The 22,074-nt window shown below is 40.2% G+C and overlaps 1 protein-coding gene across 2 annotated transcripts in view; it reads right to left on the bottom strand.

Annotated features, from left to right (window-relative positions):
- Nucleotides 1-21,800, bottom strand: part of PHIP (PHIP subunit of CUL4-Ring ligase complex) — a 118,324-nt gene extending 96,524 nt beyond the window's left edge. The window contains exons 1-7 of one of the 2 annotated variants that reach the window (XM_075046491.1): nt 21,149-21,800; nt 20,937-20,995; nt 20,732-20,761; nt 20,504-20,563; nt 9,860-10,010; nt 9,655-9,753; nt 1,765-1,925 (exon numbers count right to left, since the gene is read on the bottom strand). In XM_075046491.1, coding sequence (XP_074902592.1) covers nt 1,765-1,925; nt 9,655-9,753; nt 9,860-10,010; nt 20,504-20,563; nt 20,732-20,761; nt 20,937-20,995; nt 21,149-21,194 — 606 coding nt within the window. In that variant the 5' untranslated portion in view covers nt 21,195-21,800. The remainder of the gene's footprint in view (nt 1-1,764; nt 1,926-9,654; nt 9,754-9,859; nt 10,011-20,503; nt 20,564-20,731; nt 20,762-20,936; nt 20,996-21,148) is intronic. The other variant, XM_075046490.1, reaches the window with a different exon arrangement.
- Between the last annotated feature and the right edge of the window lie 274 nt (nt 21,801-22,074).

A 22,074-nucleotide genomic window follows, 5' to 3' on the forward strand; every position in this document is an offset into this window, starting at 1 on the left:
ATGGGCACTTTATTTAACACTAGATTGAAGTAACCATGATCTAAACTGGGACCTTTTTCAAGCAATCACACCAGGACACCAGGGTATCTGCCAGCAAAGGACTGTCAGCAAAGCTCTGGGCTTGCAGAAGCACTATTGCTCCCCCCTACTCCATTTCAGATCTTCTACTTTTCTTTTGGAACTAAACTGCTGTTACCAGTCAAGAGAATTCCCTCTCTTCAATCACTTTTAAATCAGACTGCAAAAAGCAAGGGTATGTGCAACAACAAATGATCACTGCAGATGCATCCAAGAGGAAGTTTAGTGTATCTCTGGAAGAGGAAAGATTTTAGGAATACAGGAAAGTTTTAGGAAAATCAAGAATCAGAAGACCTTAACAGCGACTTTTATGCACTTCATCTAGGAAGCACAAACAGAAGTTTTTATTTAGAGGCAAACAGGTTAAGCATAGGCGATTTTTATACTTGGTACACAAGATCTCTAATCTATTCTGCCGTGTCACATATAAAATAAACCCACAACAGAGAGTCCTTTTTCTGATAGGTTAATCACGCATAAACTACAGGACATAAGAATTTAATGCCTATGACTGTTGAGGGACTTAGCTTGCTAATGAAAGCTAAAGAAATATGAAAAAAGCCTCTGCTGTGCCTGAAGTAACAAGCGAACAAATAAACAGGTCTATTCAAAACACTGCAAGTTTCCCACCCCTGCCACCATACATCCCTCCACGCAACAAAGCAAAATGTATGTGGGTGAAAGGGCAAATTATATTTACAACTGCCTTGAAAGAATTTTAGAAGTTAAGACTGCAATACATAAAGTAGAACTGAACTGTATTTCCACTTGCATTGTTCCAAGTTACCTGCAACGAGGTTAGAAAAGACACAATCAAGCTCCTGGATCCACAAAGGTATCAATTACATACAGTGTTTGTGGGAAGGTAATAAATGCAGCCAAAGTGTCCCAGATTGGCACAAGGTGTGTATTTATGAGATCTTTGGCTCTACTAAACTTGACTATTTATCAAGAAATCCAAATTACACTGACACCTATCTGTTTTTGTAGTTCCCATGCCTTGGGAAACTTGCAATTTCAGAACTGATTTCAGACATCCATCCAATATTTTAACAACAACAAAGCCAACAGTTAAAAATACTAAGAACACTGGTACCAAAAAAAAACAAAAACAAAAGTTCCTGGGATCTCATAAAGATAATTCCTTGTGAACCAACATCTGTTACAACACACCATGGGAGTTCTCAGCTTTCTAGCTCCCTTCAACATGCGGTACCAAATCTAAGTGCATCACCAGACTGTTAAACTTAATACTCGTGCTTTAAATTTAACAAAAGTTAATAGAAAAGAGTCAAAATAATCTTCAATTACATACTGATTGTCCTCTCTGACTTCCTAATCAAATTCTGTGGTGGTGGTCCTTCCTTTTGCTTATGTTTTTGCTAGAGAAAACAAGTCCAGAGGAAAGAACCTACATAGGGTAAATCCTTTCCACTGAAAATAACCCGAGTTTTCTGACAGATCAGCAATCACCACCACATCTAGCCTTTAGACATGTATTCCAAAATGATTTTAAAATGCAAACCAGCATAGCTATTAAAAAGCATATACGAGAGTAACAGTAGTAAAGCATTTATCTACTTTTGATACACAACATGAGTACATTTAGGTTTTGGAAACAATTCAGTGACATGCTATCTGTACTTTAAAAAAAATTATCTACAAAAATAAAGATTTTGTACTTACAGTAAATATTCGCCTGCCAGTCCGATCAAAAGTTACACAGTATACAGAAGACAAGTGTCCTAAAATTCGTTTGTGCATCTTCATATGTTGATAGACTGCAGTTGGAACAAGACGTTCAAGTCTGTATTTTCCATTTAGTTTTCTTGAAAACAGGGTATCCACTACCAAATGGGGAAAAGAAAAAAAAAAAGACACGGCATTTATATTGGGTTCATAAACTAAAATACTTCTCCAGGATGGAAAGTTTCTTTCAACACTGGACGACTTGCCATATGAACAGCTTACTATAGTAATTCTCTCATTTTGCTGTGCCTGAAGTAACAAGCGAACAAACAAACAGGTCTATTCAAAACACTGCAAGTGTCCCACCCCTGCCACCATACATCCCTCTATGCAACAAAGCAAAATGTATGTGGGTGAAAGGGCAAATTATATTTACAACTGCCTTGAAAGAATTTTAGTTAGGGAAAAATACATACAAAAAAGTAGCCTATGATACAGATGTGCAAAAAGTACCAAACTGCAAGCAGAGCATAAAGATGCAATACAACTTTCAACTTTAAGTGCCCAAACATATGCTTCTCACTTTATACCTACTGTAAGAAATTCAGAATGACTGAGACAGCTTCCATGGATGAATAAACTACCTCAAATGTAACAAAGTCTAAGAGCTTCCAGGTAGCTATCATCTAAAGATCAGCAAACATTCAAATCTTCTCCAAGGCAACCTGCTTTTTGAGATTTATACAATCAAACATTTATCCACCACTTGCAAGACAATTTTTTTTTAAGAATATTGCTACCCACTACAGCTAAACAAACAAAAAAACACCAAACAAAAAATTACATATAAATTTATCAAAACCTTACAGAAAATTCTGATTTTGACTAACAGAACCTTGTTCAAAGAGTTTGGGATTTTTTTCAAGTTTAAAAGCTAAGAAGATCCAGGAGCAGGAATCTACCTTGTTTTAACAAAATGGAAGTCTTCCATCAAGAACTACAGTAAAGAAAATAAATCTCAGTGTTACCAATTTTAAACTGCTACTCATGCAATGATAAAGCAACAGAGTTGATGCTTATATGCACGGATACATAGACATTCAGTCAAATGCTCCCCCATATCATTAGACCGAAGAATGGCAATAGTAATACATTGTATATTCCACAGATCTGTGATAAAGCAGGTAATATATTCAGATCTACAGCTTCTGAATATGTGAAAAGTAAATACATAAATGCCCAGCAATGTCCACAGCAATACACACACATGAAAAACAAGATCTATCGGTGCCAAGAGAGGTAGCTAATACTTTCATTACTACTCTGGTTAGCCATTCTTTATATGTGACCAAGGCTACGTCTGTACTAACGAACTGAGCAGGACCAGGGCAGGGGTCTGGGCACTGAATCACATTCACTTCCTAGCATCAACTGTGAAACAGCTACAAACCTCTTGCATTGCTTGGTTTTGGCCCAGACCAACCAGACACTGGTTCATGAGTCAGCACAGGTCAATCTACATTAAATGTGCAAACTGGATTGTAGCTCCTCTGTAAGGAGCAAAAGCACTTAGTGGTATGGACAACTGCCAAGCCCTCTGGCCTCAGGCTGTAAAAACAGTCCTAAAACATTTCAGTTAACTGCCTATGTAGCCTAAGGATTCAAGGAAGTTTTCCTAGTTCAAGATGCTTTGTGAAGGAACAGGATCATTAACTGGGGAGCAAGGCACTTTTAGTCAATGCGTCACTGCCTTAGGGCTCTACTATATCCTCTTCACCCTCCCCTTATACAAGAAAAAGATGCAGTTGCATTTGCTTTATGACAAATCTTTTCCTTGCCAACAGTCTACTTCAGACAGCAGGAAACCAAGATTAGTTCAGTCACAAGATAAATCTAGTTTTGGTTTCTGACAAATCATCCTACAGTTTAAAATACAAACAAGCAAAAAAAAACGAACAAACCCCTCACCCCACCCCCCCAGAAAAGCTTAACACACATGCACACACATAAACAGAATAAGGAAGGCCTTTGTCACAACAGTAAAGTGAGCTTACACAACAATCTCAACCTACTCAGAAGTCACCTTTTCTTTGCTCTTAATGCAAGATGGAGATGGTTGCTGGAAATCAGCTTCTAGCAACGCCTTCAAATGAAACTGTAGCTCACAAAAACAGAAAAAAGCTTAACTAAAAGTTTAATTTGCAGAGATGTTCTGTCAATAAATCAAAACTGTAAGCAGATTCTTCAGGATAAAACAACCAATGACTTCATATAAGCATTTAGTTTTTAATATATATCTGAATTTATGAAAAACCTTTTGACGTACTTGAGATGAAATTGCAAGTTTGTTGGGTTTGTTGTTTTTTTTTAAAATCACTGAAGATGATTAAGTTTAACAGAACCTAAGCCAGTATTTCTGATTGTATTCTTGCTGAAGTGGTAATGGGCAACTTGCTACTAGTTCACATATCCCTGGGAAACTCAACAGGTGAAATGCCCCTTGCTCAGTAACAACCTACTGGAGGAAATAAGAGGCAACATAGTTATACTGGAAACAAGAAAACTGAGATCTATCTCACTCTTTGGCCTTCATCAAAACTTAAAAACACACAAGAATCCCAAAACTGGTTAAAAATAAAATTAAGTGAATTAAAAAGTGATTTGACATGGAAAAAAACCCAGTATTATGAACTTACATTCTATGGGAAAAAATTTTTTTTACCAACACCATGGCACTGGCAGGGGAGAAAGGAAGAATCAATCTCCCGCAGGTTTGAACACTGTCCATAAACATATAATTTTTAGAGAACTTCTCAAACTGGTTTTTTTGTTGTTGTTTTGAACAAAATTCTCACATTCACCATTGTGCTTCAACATTCCCTTCCATTTAACTACATTTGTATTTACTCTCACTGACTTTGCCAAGTGATCCAGCTTGATTTCTCTGACCTATTCCCACTTTTTATTCCAAACACTGACAACTCTAATGTGTCACCTGCACACTTTGCTAGCACAACAGCATTTACTTCTTTCCTCCAGAGTACAGGTAAAAATTTTAAAAAAGCTGTGTCTCAAGAATAAATTCCTGCAACCATCCCATAAAGTTGACTCTTCTGGTGCAAGCCAAGGTGAGAAAGGCTACAGTTAATAATGCCTTTGTACTCATTATAGACCTTTGGTTTTATAATGATCATTGCCCATATCTAGCATCAACGTTTGTAAGGCGTTACATGGTCTCTAATCTATTTTAGCTTGATTTTAACTGCATTTGGAAAAAAAGTGATTTTAGAAACCCTTGTGTCAGCAAGTCTAGTATCTCCCTTGTTTTAGCCACATTAGCGGTTTTCTGTCTTTGCTTAAATTTTGCTTGGCCTCACACAAATGAGTCAGTATGAACAAAGGTGTTAATCACAGGAAGAGTGATAAGGTATAGGCAGTTAAACAGCTGCAGTGGGAGCCACAAACCATACATAATTAAGGGAGGGAAGGAGGATGAGACTTTATCCCAGGAAGGGTTAGAGAGCACTGGCTGGGTCTCACAGTGCATCAACCAACATGAAGAGAAGGGTTGGAAAGGAGAAAGAAGAAAACAACAGAATAGAGATTGCCTGTTCCTTGCTGGAAAGGCACTGCAAAGTGGACACTGCACAGCAGGAACTCCCACCCAATGCCTGGCCAGCTAAGGAAATTAACATTAACTTAGCTTTACATGCCTGTCTACTACTCATACATAAGATCCTGCTTTAAAAACAAACAAATAAAATTTAAAACAAACAAACAAAAAACCCCAGATGTTACTAAATAGTTGTTGTGCAACACAGGATGACAATCTACCACTTGCTTGCAAATGACATTTTAGTTTCAAAATCAGGAGCCTTCATATTTAATAATGAAGCTAACTGATCAGTAGAAAACACTGCCTGAGAAAGCCATGTATTTTGTTGATGTTTTAAACATGTAAAAAAAACTTTGCCACAAATTTTATCATTTAAGTTGCTATCAGTTGTTTACGAATCAGTTCCAAACAAAATGAACTGGCTTCTAGTTTTTAGGTAACTGGGCTCATCTTCATACAACATGACCAGCCTTGAAGACTGAAATGGTCTGATACCACAGAACGGTTGAGGTAGAAAGGAACCTCTAGAGATCATCTAAGTCCAATTCCCCTGCTCAAGCAAGGCCAGCTAGAGCAGGTTGCTCAGGGCTGTGTCCAGTCAGGTTCTGAATACCTCCAAGGATGGAGACTTTGCAACCTCTCTGGGCAACCTGTGCCAGAGCTTTCATCACTGTCAAAAGGTGTTTTCTTATGTTTAAACTGAAGTTCCTCTATTTCCATTTGTGTCCATCGCCTCTGTCCTGCCGGGAGGCACCAGTGAGAAGAGTTTGGCTCCATCTTCATCGCACCCTCCTATTTAGGTATTTATACCCATTCATAACACCCCTCTGCCATGCTTTTTCTTCTCAAGGCTAAACAATCCCAGTTCTCTTGGCTTCTCCTTGTATGACAGGTACCTTTTACACATATCCTTTAACACAAGGTGGTCTTTTTTTTTTCTGTACTATAATTGACAGAATAATATAGTTACACAAAGTACTCTTAGGTTAGCTTTTGGGCCTAAAGTATTTACTATATTTCTAACAACAGACATATACACCACTTTCCGAACCTCACATTCTCTTTACAGCCAAACCAGCAGCATCATTTAATAAAGAAACTGTGAGAAAAGTGCAAAATGCCTCAGAACTTTTCTTGAAGTGGAGTATTCAGTAAGACCATGAAATACTATTTTTGAAAGGCAGATTATTCACCAGTCAGGAAAAACATTCTTCACTGTCTGGTGCAAACAGCCAGTCTCATTCAGGTCTTCACACCTGAGTGGCCAGCTTCCCCAAGAGCTTTGAGCTCAAAGCTCTCAAAGCTTTATGCCTTGGTTCTGTGCTTTTTCAGCAGTTCCTGGAAATTACTGAAAGAGGTCTTTTTCTGTTTCTGCATCGAAGAAGACGGGACCTTTAACAAAACAAATCATCATATGACATAGCTCTTTTGTTCTTAATTAAACACTTCAGCAACTCTTTATAAGATATGTTGCAAAAGTGATAGCAACTAGACAAAGATTATTCCATATTCAAGTTTTGTTTCTCTTTATTATGTTCTAAAGATATTCTGTAGTTTTCTGGAGAAGTATATATTTGTACATATTTGCATAGAAACCAGCTACCTACAAGGCAGCTGGAACAACACACGCAAAAATTTAATTCTAAAGAATATCCCATCAGCATCATAAATGCATTGGTTCATCAGGCTAGGAAAAGAATGAATATTTTTGTATGTTCACTGAAATGTAAATTAAGTTTTCCTACACAAGATAGAAAGATTTCAGTATCTTTTCTGTTCCTCAACCATTAGTGGGTCCTCCACCTGAAACACATACAGCCTGAAGAATAATAGGTTGCAACTTCTTTTTTGTTGGGCAAATACATAAAATACAGCCTTCCCAGGGGAAAATGGAGAAGTTTAGGGAAACAGAACAAAATTTTCTAGTTCAATTTATAAAAGAAGTGTCATTCCAGTTCATGATTTCATTGAGAGGATCAGACGAGAATAGGATAAATCAAAAACAAATGCTTTAACACACAGCTCTGAACCAGACATCCAAAAAATCCAAATACACTTCACATTCACTTACCAGCACTTATCTCAATGTTTGGAAAAGGAAATTATTGGTCATGAAAAACGTGGTATGTTGAAATAACTGTAATTTTGCAAATATTCAGTGTTCTGCAAAAGGTTCAATAAAAATAACATTTATTTAGAAAGCCTTATTCGTTCTTCCCTAAAAAAAGTCTGAAAGTTATTTTTCTTAACATTTAATTCCACTGCCATGGCAACTCTACAACTTTCTTTGAATTCCAGCTGCCATGATTTCATACACTGGTCTTTTTTCCTTTAAATACTACATACCATGGACCAAGCTACAGTACAACACAAAACAGTCCTCTTCCATTCTGATTTCTCCAACATGTTTTAAAATGTATTCCCAAGTAAAGGAAAAGGTAAGGCAACCACTAAAGAAATCTCAGCTATTAGGAAGCTCTGTCCTCCAGTCACCTTGCAGAAATAGCTGCTAATCTAGGCCAAGATTTTCCAAGTTTAAAATCTTCAAGCCAATGCATAGCCAATCAAGAGGGGCATTATTCTATTCAGCAACAAGCATTTTCTCCCCCACATCCAGAGCACAACACAGAAACAACTCTCTACATGAATACCAAAACCGAAGCTGTAAACAAAACCACACTGAATGGATGCAGGTGCTACATGACAGTTCAAGCGAACCACCTATGACCAATACACATACTAGCTAAGGAGGTTCTGAAAACTTGGCTCTGAACACCCAGCAAAACCACATTCTCTTCCTATATTCCAAGCAACTACAGAAATATCATGGAAAGCATGCAACTTGTGCTTTAAAATGAAAGAGCTACTAGGATACCAAATACTTTGCCATCTGAACAAGTCAAAATCGGCTGTGGTCAACTTAAGAGCTTCTTAGCTGTAGCATGCTTCTGCTTCAGCTGTTACGAGAGAACTGTAATTCTCTGGGGAAAGTGTAATGGTATGCATTTTGAGATTTGATTTTGAGTTTCTTCAACATTAGAAATAATATAAATAGCCCAAATTAAGCTCTATCTCATATATATATACATACATATGAAAGTACATAAAATATATATTTATCTCCCAATTAATGGAAAACTTACAGGCTACCAATGGCCTCCAAAAGGAGTTTAGAGATTGAAAAACTGTAATGGCATGCTACCACATTAAAAACGCCTGTTGCAAAAAGCACCTGCCTATATATTTGTACACTGTTATTCATTAGTTCCCCAATATACCTTTAGTCTCCTCTTTTTTGCCAAGACCAAAACCTGTGTCTTTGCAGCAGCTGCACCTGATCAGGAGCCAATCAACTGAATATTCTCTGCCCACTGTAATCCAACACTGCACATCCATCTGAAACTACCATTTTGGTATAAACCACTACTGGTTTTGTATAATCCACACTGGTAATTTGGTCTTGATCACTCCCCCTTCCCTGGACATCAGCAGAGAAAGATGAAAAGACACAAGTGATTTTGCCCATTTTCCTATTCATGACAAAACAAAAAGGATGCTCCTTAAACATATCCAAAATATCACACATCTTGATTCTTCTAGCAACTAAAAAAAACATGTATCTTCTTGTTAAAAGGTTGAAAGCCAATGAACCTTTTAGTGACCATATGAGAGCTTAAAGATAATAACTAAAAATGAAAAAAAAAAAAAAAAAAGAATACCTCCAGCTTCCCAGTTTTTCAATGGTACAGACAGTGCATGTATGATTCATGATATAGCATAGCAAACTGAAGCACATCTACAACATTACTGAATGGACCAGAGAGAATAACTTCTACAAGACACTCAAATCTTTCCAAAGAAGATCATTACCAGTCTACATGACTTATTCTCCCCAACAATGGGTGCAGGCTATACTGTCCTGGTTTTAAGTTGTTATATAGTACTAATTATTTATCTACTGACAGCTTTATTACATCTTTAAGAAAAAAAGTTTTATTTTTATGTATTCACTGTTGAAATATATTTTATTCCATTTCATACTTCAAAGACAAAATTAGCTTCAGAGCAGAACTAGTAGATGAATTTACAATACCCTGCCCCCCCCCCGGTAAATGTGACAACACAACATCTTAATAAAAATAGTACTAAAGGTAAGGTATATGACAAAGACAAATATAAACAGAGCTACTACTTAGGTCTCATCATCACGATAATCAATGACCCTGGAAGTTAGGTATTACAAAGGCAATGCCAGAATAAAATTGTCTTACCTATACTAGGTGGACTGCCATAATTTACAGGGGACTCTGGAGGCCTCCCACAATGTAGTGCAGCAAGAGCAGATCCCTTCCATACGACATGTTTGCAACCTGTTTTTAAAAAATTACACACAAAATGTAGGCGTTTTTTCATGCGAAAACACAGAAAAGGCATAACATATCAAGAACTCTCAAAATTCTCATAAAATTTTCATACTTTTGTTTGTACGAAGCAAAGACTGTCTGCCAGCTCCTAATAACGTCTGCACTCCAGGGACACTTTGGGGAATTTCTTGCTCTAGAAGCGGTCCAAGCCGATGGCATATTTGAAGCAAGTGATCAGGTGCCAAGTGTCTGTAATATTTCACCTATTATATAAAAGAGCAAACAAAAAATTTTATAAGGAACATAGTATTTTTGAAGAATTACTGGTTTAATTTTTTTCCCCCATATTAATACACAAATTCATAAGAAAACTATAGTATATTAAGGATAAAAACAAATAATGACCTTTAAGTACAATAATTTGTTCCAGCTGGTCCTAATTAATTCTTTTATTCAGCACATGCCACTTCATACAAAGAACTGTTGGTATTTACTACTTTCTGACTTTAAGGCACAGTTGATCATAGTCTAATAAGCTCCTTTATAATCACAGTACAAAATGTATATATTCAGTATTATATTTAAATAGTAGTGTGATCAATTTAAGTTACTGTAAGATAAAGGTGAGACAAAGATTGTAAGGAGAACAACATTCACAGAATTTTTGAAAGATTCACATGTCCCAAATACATAACATAGCTGTGTAGCAGACAATACAAAAACATTCTGCCTCAACTCACCTAAGTTTCAAGACCTTGTCGAAGATCCACAACCGGATTATTTTTTTTAATATCTAAAGCTTTTAAAGAAAAATGTGGGCTTAAGTAATTCAACTTTAAAATTGGTCTACATGGTCCTCTATTAGGCTACAAACATGCCTAGTTTTTGTAACTGCTCAGTTTTCAACTGCACAGTACTAAAACAAGCTCCTGTTATCAGCAACAATCTTCTCACCCCTTGATTATAACAATGTTGAACCAGTATTAATGACTGCCCAGACAAAACCAGCTCATTCTTTTGAACTACTATAATTGTAGATCAGAAGACCATCTTATATAACAAGGAAAAAAAGCTTCAAAATGTGACAACAGTAACATCCTATTAACATAAAGCTTTCCATTAAGAAATAGCATTTTTTTTAAATGCATAAGCTATTGTCAGCTTAGACTATAACAACGAGAATTTAAAATAATAAAATTAAGAGCAAGGACAGAAACTCAATTTTCTTCAGTTCTTGTACAGGATTTGGCATGCAGTAGTTTTATCCTTCGCACAGCCTGAGACATGTCTTCACAGTTTTACTTTGCAGAGGAAAAAACGTACTGCAGTAAAAGCTTGTGATGTTTTGTTATTCTGCAACTAGAGAAGGCTGTGACTGACATTTTAGGCAGAACGATGCTTCTGTATTACACCCAATTAACAGGAATATACCTCGCTCTTCATCAAATGTGCTCCTATCTTGCTGACACACTGTAATCGCTTCATATATTCTAACAGTTTGTTCACATAAAGAGTACTGCTATCTGAAACCGAGGCTCTGGAAAAGCCTTGCTTACACCAGTAATTCCCATCAACAACACCACAACCTCCTAGTGAAGGAGTAAACATTTTCTCTTTCACTCCTGCCGTGGTTTACCCTGGCCAGCAGCTCAGCCCCACGCAGCCACTCGCCCGCTCCCGCCCAGTGGGGTGGGAGAGAAAATCAGAAAGGTGAAAGAGCAAAAACTCATGAGTTTAGACAAAGACAGTTTAATAGGTAAAGCAAAAAGCTGCATGGCAAGAAAAGCAAAATAAGGAATTCACTCACTACTTCCCATTGGCAGACAAATGTTTAGCTGTTTCCAGGAAAACGGGGCCTTCCTTCTGTGAATTATATTACTTTTGTAGAAGGCCTTGCAAGCTGTTTGAATTTGACTGCCTAAAAGTTAAATGACTTACAAAATTCACACAAGTGAAAAACAGAAAAAGGATTTTTTTTTTAAATATTAGTAATTTTTTTTTAATAAAGTTACAGTTGATTGTGCTGCTCAGTTCATTTAAAATTACTAAATTCAACATCATCAGACAGGCACCCTGTTAGAAGAGTGGCAAAAAATCATCCACTGAATTCAGAACTTGCTATTCTGATTAATTTTTTCTTACCAGTAACATGCAAATAAAACTTGCTTTTTTCTACTTAAAGGAGGAATCACAGTCAAAATACACGCTTGAGAGCCCTAAAATACCAGAATAGCCGTAAGAAGTGACAAAGCTATGTAGTTTCTGCCATCAACAGCCCTGACCCATTTCCTTAGCTTTTGTCTCCTCCGCTCCTATCAAAAGGAGCACAAAAACTTAACAAATACTGCCCTTCGTATAATTCTATCTGAAACCAGACTTCATGTCTGCAGAATCCAAACTTGTCTCTCAAAGATTAACAATTACTGATTTTTTTAGTTTAACCACAAATATTAGAACTACATATGCAATACAGTTGTCATTTTATCCTGCTCCAGACTCTTCAGTTTTACACATCCTCACAAATGCACAAAATCTAAAGTAAATGAAGTAAATCGGCTTTGACACGTTCCAAAACTACAGATAGCTGACATCTTGAGTCATACTTCTCATGATTTGTCATAAGCCATGTGTTCACTTTTTTATTTTAGCATAAACTAGGTAGGCTCAATTCCTCCTGCAGTTTTTAAAGCAAATATTTTGAAAAAGGGGGATCTATTTGTATTATTCTTGCTCATAGCTATTAAAGATCTCATCTTAATATATACCTTACACCCACACTATAGTCTCTGCTCATTTAAGTCCATTTGCGTGAAAACAGCTATTTATGCCAAGTTACGCAGTAGTTTTGTGATGCTTCTGCACAGCATTTGTCTGAATAACCACTGTTTGCTACTAAGCAGCATTTGCAGCCAGCTCATTAACAAACTGATTCAACAATACTAGACTGAGCTGTACACTTAAAAAAAGTGACACTGGCAATCTAAACACTTGTCAGTTCCAGAAAGTTTATAAAACTATTTTATGAACCATACAGTCAATATTTGACTCCCAATTTCCTATATAAGACTAAGGCACACACAAGAAACTTTTAAAAATGAAAAAGGCTTCATTTCGCTGCAAAACCTGCTAGGGAAAAACCCTCTTATTTCATTACAGGTTTTACTTGGACTTACTTCTTTCCCTTATGGTCCTGCTATAAAGAAGTAAATGGTGGAACTTAAGTTTTCTCCAAGTAAAGTACTTCTGCATCAGAAAAAAATAATTTTCTTTTAACAATACTAATAGAATAGTTGCAGTTGACAGGGATCCACAACAATCATCTAGTCCAACTGCCTGACCACCTGAGGGCTGACCAAAAGCTAAAGCATGGTGTTAAGGGCATTGTTCAAATGCCTCTTAAACACCAACAGGCTTAGAGCATGGACACCTCTCTAGGAAGCCTGTTCCAGTGCCAATTTGTATGTGTGACTAATAGCATAACAGTAAAAGTCACAAATGAAAGAAGTGCCTAACAGAAAATCACCTTAGTCCTGATTCCTCCCTTTTTCAAAAGGAAAAAAAAAAAAAAAATTGCAGAAGAGAACCACAATGTGGTAGCAACAAGTCAAGAAAGGACGAAGTAAGGAAGTTTATTCGATACATTAAACAACAAAGAGTGGCTTGAAAGCTAAAATTATTTGGATTGTTCTTAGGTGCTGCAGGCTACCAGGAGACAATTCTTGCACTGACAAACTGTAAAAAGAAGCTAGAAACAACGTAAAATATAGCTACCACCCTCTGTCCTGCTCCTAAACCAAATAATAATTACAAAAAAACTCCTGTCAAGAGTACTTTTAAGTCAGATTAAGTGACAAAAAAAGAAAACTTTTTTTTTTAAATGAGTTTACAAGCTTTGTCAGAGACAGAAAAGCTCATAACAACTCAATAGAATGATGGAAATTTGTCTTGATATCAATCTGATTCTGAGAGGAGAAAGTAAAAGCAAAAGGAAAAAATAACAGATGTACAAGTATTTAAAATTCATATAGCTCTAAATGAAAAGTGAAAACTGGACTCTACAAACAGGAATTTTAAAATTTTATGCCAAAACTGTGATGTCAAACAGTCTATAAACAGCACAGATCTTTTTCTCTGCCAGTCCCACCTAGCTGAAATTCTAGCTGGTTTCCTCCTGTTAGGCTTTCTCCAACATTTAATTCTGCTCTTTTCCTCCAATAGAAATGCACAGAAGATACGCTTTTACAAGTATAATAATGAACTCTCTTTTTGTTCGAATAGACTTTTCACATGAGACAAGTTAATAACATTTCTTAAACATTACTGTAATAAAAAGCAGAACTCTGTTAGCAAGTACAAAATTTTCAGCTCTTAAGCACAAATAATATTTTCTAGAAAATAAGAAGCAGCATTACTCTCAACCTCACCCTTTACCTACTACCCCAACTTTATTTATTCCGAACAAACAGCGTGGGAATACAAAAAATGCACCTACACTGCTATTTGGACTAACATTCAAATCTTTATTACCTTTGAAATAGACCCAAGTGCTTATATTTTCATTCTGCATGACTCTGCAGAATAATTCAGCATCAGAATCACAATGAATGCATCTACAGAATCATGATTTGACCGAGACTCTTTAGTTAAATTTGTAATACATAATGCAGTTATTCGCTGCCAGTGTTTTGGACATCAAGTAAAATATGACCCTATTCTGGATCCTGCTCTAAGCACTGTGCACACCAAAATGTTCTCCAAAGTACTGTTGTTGGGTTTTTTTTCCCCCCATGCTAACAGTTAACATGCTTAACTACAAGTTTGACTGTAAATATCTTTCAGAAAAACACACTTCCACACAAGGCCATTTAACAACAAAATCTAAGTCAGTCAGCTAACCTATATTTCAAGACGTGAGAGCTCAATCTTACTATTACCAGCAGCTACCCCAGCTTTAACTATTCTGCTATGTAACATATTACCCAAAACAAGCTCCAAATTGAATTACAGTAATTGTTGTACTATATCAGACCATCAATCTAATTGAGTACCCTGTACCACCAGCCACTGCCTTATCACTTTAAAATTAGGAATTGCAATGAAGTGCAATTACTATTCTCTGAAGCTTTTTTTTTTTTTTGGGGGGGGGGGGGGGGGGCGGGCTGGGGGAGCAGCCACAAACAACAGGGAGGGAAGAATTGGAGAATTAACCATTTTCCCCAAAGCATGTTTATTTCTCATGTACTTTCTTGTTATGCTTGAGCTAAAAGCATATGGATACTGAGCCACTATTTCCTACAGGAATGCCTATTATATTAATGTGAGATTACTTTTCCTCTAATGAAATAGACCTATATGAAACCAGTAATCCCAAGAACATACTAGTTTTTCAACTGTTTAATGCTTTTAACAGGTATGAGGCCAGAGCAGATAAAAACCTCAAACCTTAGTATAAACAGACTGCTACAAGCTTGCTACTTACCATATGAGAAGGTATGAACGGTAGTAGCATTTTCCGCCTTATGGCCTAAGATGTTCAACTATACCTATCACTGTAGCTATTGCCCATCTTAAACTCATTCATAATGTTTTGTGGGGGTTTTGTTGGTTTTGGTTTTGGGGGTTTGGTTTGTTGTTTTGTTGTTTGGGGTTTTTTTAATAGAAGGAACACCTTAGAAACTTGACACTCCTCTTTAGCCCATCTCTCATCAGTGTTTCTTAGTCTCAGTTTGAAAGAACCAGCACAATACAGTTGACTTAGCCAATCCTCTTGATTACCTGTGGAACAAACTGATGTGTGGTACTTCACACAATGAACTGGAGTTCCTCCTCATCAAAATACAATAGCTTGAACAGAGAGGCTCTAACATCACCTGAATTCCCAGCTATGGGAATAATCTGTAGGACAGAAATGCTTGTCTTTTAGAACTAAAAGGAAATCATTTAAGTTGATGTACATCCAACAGAAGCACTGGTAATGAGACCAAAAACACTGCTAAGAACCACAATCATTTCACAGGTTTTCTTACCCCCAATGCCAAATCTTTCAGCCCACCTTCCAAAACACTGCACAGACTTTCCCCAAAATACTGTCAATAACAAAATCTAGATGATGACACTGCTCTCTGATTCCATGCAAGTTTTATTTTTGCTCCCTATTTCTTTGAATACCTTTACAGCACAAGATTTCCTGAAGAAACAAACCACTTATTATCTGGTTACTTATTGAGAAACAGAATTATTAAACAGTAACCACAATGCTGCCTAAAAGACTTTATTATGTTAGGTATTATACAAACAACGAAATACAGTGTCAATGTACTTAGTGTCCCGGTCCCACAGATACTCTTTGTAACTTCATGTACCTTTGCATAACCTGAAAGAACGAACAGTGGCATGGCCTGAAAATAGCATTTTGTCATTTCCACTTTAAATCATATTTAGTTATTGTGGGCGGGGGAAGAGGAAAGGACAAGTGTTAGCAAAATAGTAATAAACAGTTCCTGAGAACAAGAAGGCATACTGCCTACTAAACCCATTGTGCCACCTTCCTGCTTGATGTGAATTCCCTGCCTTCTTCCTCCTCAACCACCACCACCACGAATAAGATTCTAATTCAACAGAGAAAATGACAGTTACATGAATATTTTGCATAAGAAAGAGAAAGTTAACAAAATGGTTCTGATCATATACACTACGATGCTTGTGCCCTAGAAGACCTTTAAAAAAACAAACAAACAACAAAACCAAAAAAAGACAAACCAAAAACAATCAAACAAACAAACAAAAAAAACCCAACACGCAACCACCCTCTATGGTAGCTCTACATTGTTGCAATGAATCTTAACAGTCAGCTTCATCCAGCTGAAGTCCACTTTGCTCCCCAAAGGAGCAGCCCCAAAGCATTCCCCAAGCCCTTCACACGCACTCCTATCATCTCCCTCATGGTGGTGGTAGGACCCATGTTGCTGCACATGAAAGGAGAGCTGAACCATCAAAGGATTTTTGTACTGTTCATTTTTCAGACAGTTCATCTCCCCTATCCAGCTAACCACACATCTGGATGAGCACTCATGCCTACACAAAGGATGCAGCAAAAATGCACAGCATACAATTAGAGCAGCTACACCCCTAGTGAAACTGCAACATGAAAAAACAATTACCCTGGAGTCAAATGATGCGCTATAGTTTGTTCAGGTGTCAAGGCCCTACCAAACATGTTTTAAAGCCTAACTATACAACACTTAAACAACATCTTTAACCACAATCTATAAACAATTCACAAGGCTGCCTTGCTCTGCTAAAACGAGCTGTTAACTCTTAAAAATCCTCAATTTCTGTCCCCCATCACAAGCAATCCTCAATCTTTCAAAAAGAACGAGAAAAAATTGCTGGCTTACCATTAGTAAGTTTTCACAACTAATGCAAGACAATACAAAACATCCTGAGATGTGTTACTGAAGAGTCCCACCATCCACAGTACACCTAGGTCGAAAGTGGCCTACCAGGGACTCAATTCTCAGAAAGTCTTTGGTTATAGCACAAATACAAATCTTAATACTGATGACGTAAAAAAGAGATGGGCACTCTCAAGTAAGAGACCATACTCTCAAAGCAAGATTCAAGCGGTTTATACCACAAATGGCGACTACAGAAAAATGTAATATAGAAACATTTGAATTCAAGAAAAATCACTTAAGAATATAACATAATGGCATTTCTGAACTCATGTATTTTCCCGCAGCATTAAAAGCATGCACAGCATGGTGTTAGGTTATATGAAAATGAAACATTTATTTTCACTGACCCAACAGAAAAATGAAAGCAATTTACACAATGAAAATTGCATTGGATTTAACATTATTTACACAAATTAAGTTACAGAAATAAAATATCTAAGGCTGTAAATTTCAGTCTAATAACAGAAAGCTAACTCTAATAAGAATTTCTAAATAAATGTTTTCAAAATGTGGACAAAACCAGGAACAACATCGTCTCTTGAGAAGATAACCATCTGAATAGATGTATAATAAAAGGCACGATTTTGCGAACAACAAAACAGAAACCTGGGATTAAATTCCATCCCCTGTTACACGGGGCCTTTGTTCCCTCCTAGAGTAAAACTCAAGACATCTAACACTACCTTTACTGGTATTTTTATTTCTTAGCTTTTCTCCCTTCAGCCCCTTCTATGAAGTTTAGCGAAAGCTCAAGGCATTCAAGTCTGAGTAGTGGTACCAAAACATGACAAAACATGCCGTCTTCAGACAGAAGAGTCAGCATCTTAGAGCTGGAAATTTTTTTTAAATGAAAAAAAAAAATGAAGAAACAGAAGACTAACTCATCATCAGCCTCTATCTTACAAGCCGAAGATTCTTTGGTTTGAGATAAACAAGTTTTTGTTTAATGAAACAAGACACTGTAGAAGACACTTCTTTCGTATGAAATGTAACTGTCACACTGCAAATACACTTCGTGCCAGCCTTCACAGGCCGCACATGTCAAGTAATACAAAAGTTCATACACCTTTGACAACTGAAGCAAGAGCAGACAGAGAGGATGGAGAGAAGCATCAAGAGCAAGAAACATCAAGGACATTTCTTTCCCCGCCCTCTCCCAACATCTAGGTAGGGACAAGGTGGAAAAGGGCACACAAACATTTATCAGGAAGTCTAAGAAAACTTTGTTAGTAACAGAAGACTAGGAAAAGAGAAAGGACCTAGTCAGCATCACATCTCCAAATATATATCCATCTCCAGGATCAAGTCCAAATTTTGAGGAAGTACATCTTACATCATTACATACCTATTCTGTCTAAATTAGTCTTTACCTGTGTTCTAACAAACAAAAGATGTTTCCTGGAAAGCAGGATCTGAACAAACTTAGTTCTCATCAAGTCTTCTTACTTCAACCTTTAAAACGTCTTTTTCCCTCACTTCCTCTTTCTTCACATCCTTTTATATTCCGACTACATAGAAGAAACCCAAATCCATTCCACACTAAGACTGCGCCTCCAATTCTTTCTATTTTATAGGCTAGAAGAAAGATTCATGGTAAGTTTTACCGAGCAACTTCTGACCATTGTTTGAAATGGATAATAAGGCCTTCCAGTCTTACAGATAAATACATAAATAAAAATAGCATAATATGTCATGCAAAAGTATCAGCACTTTGGAATTCCCAACCGAATTTCTTGATGATCTTTGATTTCAGGAAAATTTAAAAGTACTGGTACGTATGAATATGTTTTCAACAAGACAGTTGCTACCAATTCTGTCACACCACATGCACTAAAATGCCTGGGCCAATCCACCTCTTGCTCCAGAGAAAACCAATGCAGCAAGCAAACCTGTTCCAACTACAGTAAATACCTATGATGCATACTGTAACATTCGTAATATAACTAAAATAACGTATATGCCAACAGTCTTTATCAGACACCTTACAGATGGGAACCGTTCTGCCTCCTTTTGTGTGAGCTCAAAAGTTCTCCACATGTCTAAGTCTCAGAAGTACTGGAGTTCAGAACTACTAAAACCAGGCAAAAAGCCTGAAGGGAAATCTCGCTTTGATGAACATTACATGCAGGGCTCAGTCTTCCTCTGAAAGAAATTCAGAGACTAAATTATACAACAGTGCACCTGTAATGAAAACAATACTAGCAACAAGTTGCTAACAGACACAATTCAGACATCTTAATTGCTGTTTTCTCAACTACTGTAGTTCACAACATATTTGTAAAAAAATATCCAGGCCCCTCTCTGCCAGCAAGAGCTACACTGTTGCAACTAATGCTTTTTTTTTTTAATCACTAACTGATCTACACCTGAGATGACAAGCTAGGAGATTAAAAAAAAAACAAACAAGGGGCAGGGGGCGCAAAACGAAAACCCACGTTAAGTCAAATTTGCGACGCGAACTTGCCAAGTCCAGTTATTCCTACCCACCAGACACCAGTCGTGTCTAAAAAAAAACCGCAAAGCCACACACCGAACCGGGACGGGCACCTCAAAACCAACCCGCTCCCGATGTGGATCCCAACCCAACTTGACGGAAAAGCGAAAAAAGAAAGAAAGAACAAACAAAAAAAAAAACAGAAAGAAACAAAACCAATATCCGCCCCCCGGTCACAGCACGGCCACCTGGGACCCCATCTCCCAGCCGGCCACCCGCCGGCCTCTCTCCGGCGGAGGGAGCGGCAGCGCGGAGCCATTGTGCGTGTGTGTGTGTTGGCGGGCGGCGGAGAGCGCCCCCCCCTGCTGGCGGCCCGGCCGGTTCCGGCAGCTGCCTGCCGCTGCCTGCCGCTGCCTGCTGCTGCCTGCCGCCCGCCCGCGCTGGCCCCGCCCCGCGCTGCTCCCGCCCTGCCCGCACCACGGCCGTGACGTCCCTCGATTTGCAGCCCCGGCGAGGCCGGCGCTCTCCCTTTAGGGCGCTTGTTGTTATTTACCCCGCGCCGCTCCGGAGGGACCGGCGGGGTCCGTTCTCCCCCCCCCCCCCTCCCCACCCGGCGTTTCTCCTCAGGGCCGAGAGCGGGGAGGAGGAGAGCGCCGAGGGTGGTATTTTTCTTTAAAAAAAAAAAAAAATCTCCAAAGTTTTTTTGTGGTGTGTTTTTGGTTTTTTTTAAGTTGTATTTTTTTTTTTTCTTTTTGCGGGAAATTCAATTTTTTTGCTGGGCTGCTCAGGGAGAGTGAAAGGGGGAACTTAAAAAAAAAAAAAAATCAACTTTGCCCGCCGCACCGCAGCCGGCCGCTCTTCTCACCAGGTTCTCGTAGCTCCGGGGATGCTCCTTGCCGGTCCAGTCCGTCCGCTTGGGCAGCAGCTAGCGGTGGAGGGAAGAGAGGACAGACACCCCCGTGAGGGGCGGCCCTCCCTCCCCCGGGGAGCCCCCCAGCAGTGCCCGGGATGGGGCGGGGGAAGCGGGAGAGAGCGAGGGAAGGGGGAGGGAGGCCGCAGGCGGGGCGAGCGCCGGGTGCGCGGCGCCGCTTACCTCTTTCTCCGCCACTTCTCGGATCAGGACCTGCAGCAACAACAAAAGGAGGTGGGGGGGGGGAATAAGAAACGGGGGCCGGCTTTTTTTTTTTTTTAAATAAGAAAGAGGACGAGGCTGCGAGCGCTCCGCCCGCCCCCCTCCCCGCCAGGCCCGGCGGCGCCATCCATCCATCCATCCCTCCCTCCCTCTCTCCCTCCCCTACCTGAGCCGCTTGCTGGCAGGGTCCGTCCTCCAGAAAGCGAGCGATGAGGAAGTAGAGCTCTGAGGGGAGAGGAGAGGCGGTGAGGGCTGCAGCTCGCCCCTTCCCCGCGGGGCTTTTCTTTCTTTCTTTCTCCCCCCCCACCCCCGCCGCCCCTCTCTGGCCCCCCGCTCGCTTCCCGCCGCCCCGCACGGCGGCTTTCCCCCGGCACTCACCCGCTCGCAGCTCCGCCGTGTGCCTGCTGCCGCCGTCCCCGGACATGGCGAGGCGAAAACCGGGGAGGGGAGGGGAGGAAGGAGAGAGGGGAGGAGGAGGAGGAGGAGGAGGAGGAAGAGGAGGGGGGTGGGGGGTAGGGGGGGGGCTCGGGCCGCGCTCCCGCGGCAGCGTCGGGGCCCAGCGAAACGCGTCCGCCCGCCCGGTAGCTGTCACTGTTCGTTCACCAGGAAGAGTCTCGGCTCCACCATTCAACCCACGGGCAGGAGGAGGAAACAACAACTCACAGCAACCCGCCGCCAACGCCGCCGCTGCCGCCGCCGCCGCCGCCGCCAGCCAGCCAGCCAGCGCGAGCGAGCGCGATCCCTCCGCCCGGAGAAAGAGTCCCCTCCTCCTCCTCCGCGCCCCCCTCCTCAGCCCTCCCGGCCCCTCGCGCCGCCCCTCCCCCCGCGCCCCTCAGTCCCCGGCGGACAGGCGGGGAAAAGGGGAGGGGGGGGGGGGAAGCTGGTTTCTCCTAGCCCCCCCCCCCCTTTCTCCCGCCCCGCCGCCGCTACGGCGGCCCCTCGGCTGAGGGGAAGAAGGGGGTTCGAGGGCGAGCGCTACGTGTTTTTATTAGCGGGCGGGCTGAGGCAGAAGATGTCGGAGCGGCAGAGGCGGGGTGGGCGGGAAGGCGGCGGGCTGGCGGCTGAAAGGCGCTTTCTCTGCGAGGTGCGGGGCGGCTCGGAGCGCGGAGGGATACGACGCACGGGGAGGAGGGGCTGCGGCGGGGCGGGTTGAAGCGGGAGCGGGGGGGGGGGTGGGTGGGCAGCCGCTATTCGCGGCGGCGGCGGGGAGGCTGGAAGTTACCGAGTTTTAGTGTCGCAGAAATGGGAAGCGAGCGAAGCCAAAATGCCCCCGGGGAGCGCGGCCCCGCTGGGGAGGCGGGCTG

This window comes from Buteo buteo, chromosome 15, assembly GCF_964188355.1.
Source record: "Buteo buteo chromosome 15, bButBut1.hap1.1, whole genome shotgun sequence".
Taxonomy (NCBI): domain Eukaryota; kingdom Metazoa; phylum Chordata; class Aves; order Accipitriformes; family Accipitridae; genus Buteo; species Buteo buteo.